The sequence below is a fragment of the Chrysochloris asiatica genome, unplaced genomic scaffold (genome assembly GCF_000296735.1).
Source record: "Chrysochloris asiatica unplaced genomic scaffold, ChrAsi1.0 scaffold00161, whole genome shotgun sequence".
NCBI classification, from domain to species: domain Eukaryota; kingdom Metazoa; phylum Chordata; class Mammalia; order Afrosoricida; family Chrysochloridae; genus Chrysochloris; species Chrysochloris asiatica.
Window position 1 is genome coordinate 4,747,099 of NW_006408679.1, and position 4,654 is coordinate 4,751,752.

General features: G+C 36.2%; 1 protein-coding gene across 1 annotated transcript in view; it reads right to left on the bottom strand.

The window, feature by feature from the left end:
* DNAH14 (dynein, axonemal, heavy chain 14) overlaps window positions 1–4,654 on the bottom strand; it is a 641,625-nt gene that overhangs the window by 552,727 nt on the left and 84,244 nt on the right. Inside the window, 1 exon segment of the mRNA XM_006871162.1 lies at window positions 987–1,328. Coding sequence (XP_006871224.1) covers window positions 987–1,328 — 342 coding nt within the window.

The following is a 4,654-nucleotide window of genomic DNA, read 5'->3' on the forward strand; positions in this document are numbered from 1 at the left end:
AAAAATTTACAGCCTTGGAAACCCTGTACAGGGTCACTATGAGTCGGAACCGACTCCACGGCACATAACAACAACAACAACAACATGTCTAATAGGTAGAAAGTGCTCAAAATGCGTTGATAATTTGCAGTGTTAGGGAGAAGAGGATAGTAGTGAAAAGTAAGGGTTCCAGAGTTTTGGTTCTTAATAACTTGGTGATCTTAGGCAAGTTACTTCACCTCTTCATTATCTCAGTTTTTTTGTGTAGATAAAGGGTAAATCATGTATTCCCTGTAAAATGCCTAGCACAATTCCTGATACTTATTAATGAAAAATAAACACTCAGGGGTTTATTTATAGTCTGCTTCTCACAATAAGTGAGTCGAGTTGTAACCATTGTTACTGTTTGGTCCAGAATAAGGCCTAGACACATTTCAGGAGTTTTTAAGCCTTTGTTAATTCCATGGAACCCTTTGGTAGGCTGTTGAAGCCCAGGGAAAAAGTCCCCAGCTCTGCCGTGGTTTGCAACCTCCAATCATTTATAATTAAAGAAAATGCTAAATTTCTGTTAGAGGTTAGTGAAAACAGAGATGTAATTTTGCTTCCCACTCAAGTTCACAAATCACCAAAATTTTGTTTAATGGTAATAAAGATTCTGATTCAGAATCAACTTCATGGCACTTAACAATGACAGGTTGAGAATTCTAGAAATATTTCCCCAAGATTCCACAGAAAGCAAATAACCAAATACATGTGAATAAGATCAACTTAACATCATATTTCATATAGTGGAGGGCTAAACAAAAAAAAAAGGGGGGGGGCGGAATACTTAATCAAATGGACTGACTCGTAGCTGCAAGAATCGACTCAAATCAACTATCATGAAGATGGTGCAGGACCCGAAACATTTTGTTCTGTTACCATGAATCAGAGCCAACTTCACAGCAACTAGCAACAACATGAAGATCAAATTGATTTTTTCATTTAAAAAGCAAACACAAACTTACCTTTGCCTTTAAATTAATAGCATTAACCTGTAGACCAGTGACACATGCTTCCAAATTTTCCCTGAATTTAGCAAAAGCAGTGTCTTTATGTGTTTCACTTAACTTCATGGATGCTTTTAGTTGACTAAACTTGATCAGAAGGATTTTATATATGGCAACTTGCTCTTCTGGAATATGTATCTGGTAATACTTTACAAGTGCATTCAGCTGTGCAATTATTAAGTACTCTTTTTCTAGTTTAGATATTTTTATAGAAATGGCATCCAAAAAAGTAAAATGTGCCATAAATTCTTCTACATTAGTGGGTTCACATTCCAGCTTTCTCAATGCTGATTCTATTACCTGAAATCATTGAAACATCAACTATAAATGTATAATAATATACTTTAACAGATTATGAAATAATGATAAATTTAGAAAAATTAAGAAACTATCTAGACATCATTCTAAGTAGTCTTTAAGAATTAAGCCATTAACATGATCAAATCCTTCTATTGTTAACAGAAGGAACTTCTGTCTCTAACATAAAACCAATGCTACTAAGACATAAAAGAAGTACTATTATGAATAGCATTGTTCACACAAAAATAAATGTAGTAACAATAGCAAGAGTATGAGTTAAATGTCAATAGTAATTAATACCATTTTTGAGTATTTATTTGCTATACTCTTTATATACTTGATATACCTTTAATCTTGAAATAGGTTTCCAATTAGATGCTATCTCTAGTTGCACAGGGCACTGAGTCTCTGAGGGATTCATTAGCTCAAGATCCAAAATTCTGTGAGTTATAGAGCTTTGATTCAATCTTACATCTGATTCTAAATCTCATTCTTTCCAGCTAAACTGTTTCCTTGTATCTACTGTCAGTATACAACATTCACACTTTTCAAAATAAATGTATTTAATATAGGTAGTTCAAAACTACCAGCTGTTCTGCGGGAGGAAGATGAGGCTTTTTGCTCCCGTAAAGATTTACAGCCTTGGAAACTGTGCAGGGTCACTATGAGTTGGAACAGACTCCACAGTACTCAGCAATAACAACAATTCCATAAAATTTTCAAAGTAATTGTATTTATATACTCAAGTTATAATTTTGTCATGTTTTCCTTATATTCCAAATTCTCTTAATGAATATATATAATTGTGAAATCCACTCAATTTTCCAATCTTCATAACCTTGAATTAACTCCATGTATGTTTCTTTAATTGCTAAAGCAATGCGTTATTTAATTATACAAGTAATAAATGCTGTGTACTAAGGTGCACCTGACACAAGCCATGGTATTTTAAATAACATCATACGCATGCGAAAGCTGGACAGTGAATAAGGAAGACCGTAGAAAATTTGATGCTTTTAAGTTATGGTGTTGGAGGAGAATATTGGAAGTCGGTACCGACCCATAGTAACCTTATATACAGCAGACCAAAACACTGCCCGATCCTGGGCCAACCTCACTACTGTTGCCACACTTGAGCCCATTGATGCTGCCACTTGGCCAATCCATCTCACTGGGGGTCTTACCTCTTTTTCTCTGACTCTCCACCTTACCAAAACATGATATCCTTCTCCAGTGACTGGTCCCTCATAGCAATATGTCAAAAGTATGAAAGACAAAGTTTGGCCATCCAGGCCTCCAAGGAGCACTCTGGCTGCACTTCTTCCAACACATATCTGTTTGTTCTTTTGGCAGCCCATGGCACTTTCAATATTCTCCTCCAACACCATATTGGCAGCCCATGGCACTTTCAATATTCTCTTCCAACACCATAACTCAAAAACATCAATTCTTCTATGGTCTTCCTTATTCACTGTCTAGCTTTTGCATGCATATAAGACTACTGAAGATACCATGAGTTGGATCAGGCACACCCTTAGTCCTCAAGCTGATGTCTTTGTTCTTGGTGCATTTTAAAGAGGTCTTGTGGAGAAGATATGCCTAATGCAATACATTGTTTGATTTCTCAACTGCTGGTTGATGGTTGATCTGAGCAAAATGAAGTCTTTGACAACTTCGATCTTTTCTCCATTTACATAGATGTTGTTTACTGATCTAATATTTGTTTTCTTTACATTGAGGTGCAACTCATACTGAAAGCTGTGGTCTTTGACCTACATCAGTTAGCATTTTAAGTCTTCTCTGCTTTCAGCAAGCAAGGCTGTATCATCTGCATATCGCAGGTTATTAATGAGTCTTCCTGTAATCCTGATGCCATATTTTTATTCATATAATCTAGCTTCTCAGATTATTTGCTCAGAATACAGGTTGAATAAGTCTGTGAACAAATACAACACTGGTGCACACCTTTCCTGTATTTAAAACATTTGTTATTCCTTTGATCTGTTTGAACAACTGCCTCTTGGTCTATCTACAGGTTCCTTATGAGCAAACTGAAGTGTTCTGGAATACTCATTCTCCACAATGCTGTCCAAAGCTTGTCATGATCCACACAATTGAAAGCCTTTGCATAGTCAATAAAGCACAGGTAAATATCTTTCTGGTATTCTCTGCTTTCAGCCAAGCTCCTTCTGATGTCAGTAATGATATTCCCTCATTCCACATCCTCTTCTAAATCTGGCTTGAACCTCTAGAAGTTCTCTGTCAATATGTGGTTTCAGCTGTTTTTGTATTATTTTTAGCAAAATTTTACTTGCTTGCAATTTTAATGATGTTGTCCATAGATTTTTACATTTTGTTGGGTCACCTCTCTTTGGAATGGGCACAAATATGTATCTTTTCCAGTTAGTTGGCCAGATAGCTGTCCTCCAAATTTTTTGGCAGCGATAAGTGAGTGCCTCCAGTGCTGCATCAGTTTGCTGAAAGATTTCAACTTGTATTTCATCAATTCCAGGTGCCGTGTTCTTTGTCAATGCCTTCAATGCACCTTGGACTTCTTCCTTCAGTATCACTGACTCTTGATCATAGACTACCTCTTCAAGTGGTTGAATATCGACCATTTCTGTTTGGTGCAGTTACTCTCTGTATTCCTTCTATCTTCTTTGATGTTTTCTGCATCATTCGATATTTTGCCTATAGAATCCTTTAATATTTCAAGTTGAGGCTTGAATTTTTTCTTTAGTTTTCTCAGTTTGAGAAATGCTAAGCATGTTCCTCCTTTTTGGTTTTTTAACGCCATGTCTTTGCACATTTTGCTATAATATTTGCCTTTGTCTTCTTGAGCTGACCTTTTACATTTTCTGCTCAGCTATTTTACCTCATTTCTCCTGTTTACTTTAGCATCTCTACACTGGACAGCAAGTTCCAGAGTCTCTTCTGACATCAAGTTTGATCTCTTCCTTCTTTCTTGTCTTCTTCATGATCTTTTGCTTTTTCCCATATGACACTCTCGATGTCATGTCACAAATCTTTTAGTCTTCCGTTTTTAATGTCTAACACATTGAATCTGCTCTTCAGATGATCTCTAAATTCAGGTAGGGCATTTCAAGGTCATATTTTGGCTATCATGGTCTTGTTTTCATTTTCTTCAGCTTCAGCCTGAACTTGTATATGAACAATTGATGACCTGTTCCAAAATCTGCCCCGGCCTTATTTTGGCTGGTGATATGGAGCTTTTCCACTGTCTCTTCTGAAAGATGTAGCCAATTTGGTTTCTGTATATTTCATCTGGTGAGGTCCATGTGTATAGTCCTTTTTTATGTTGTTTT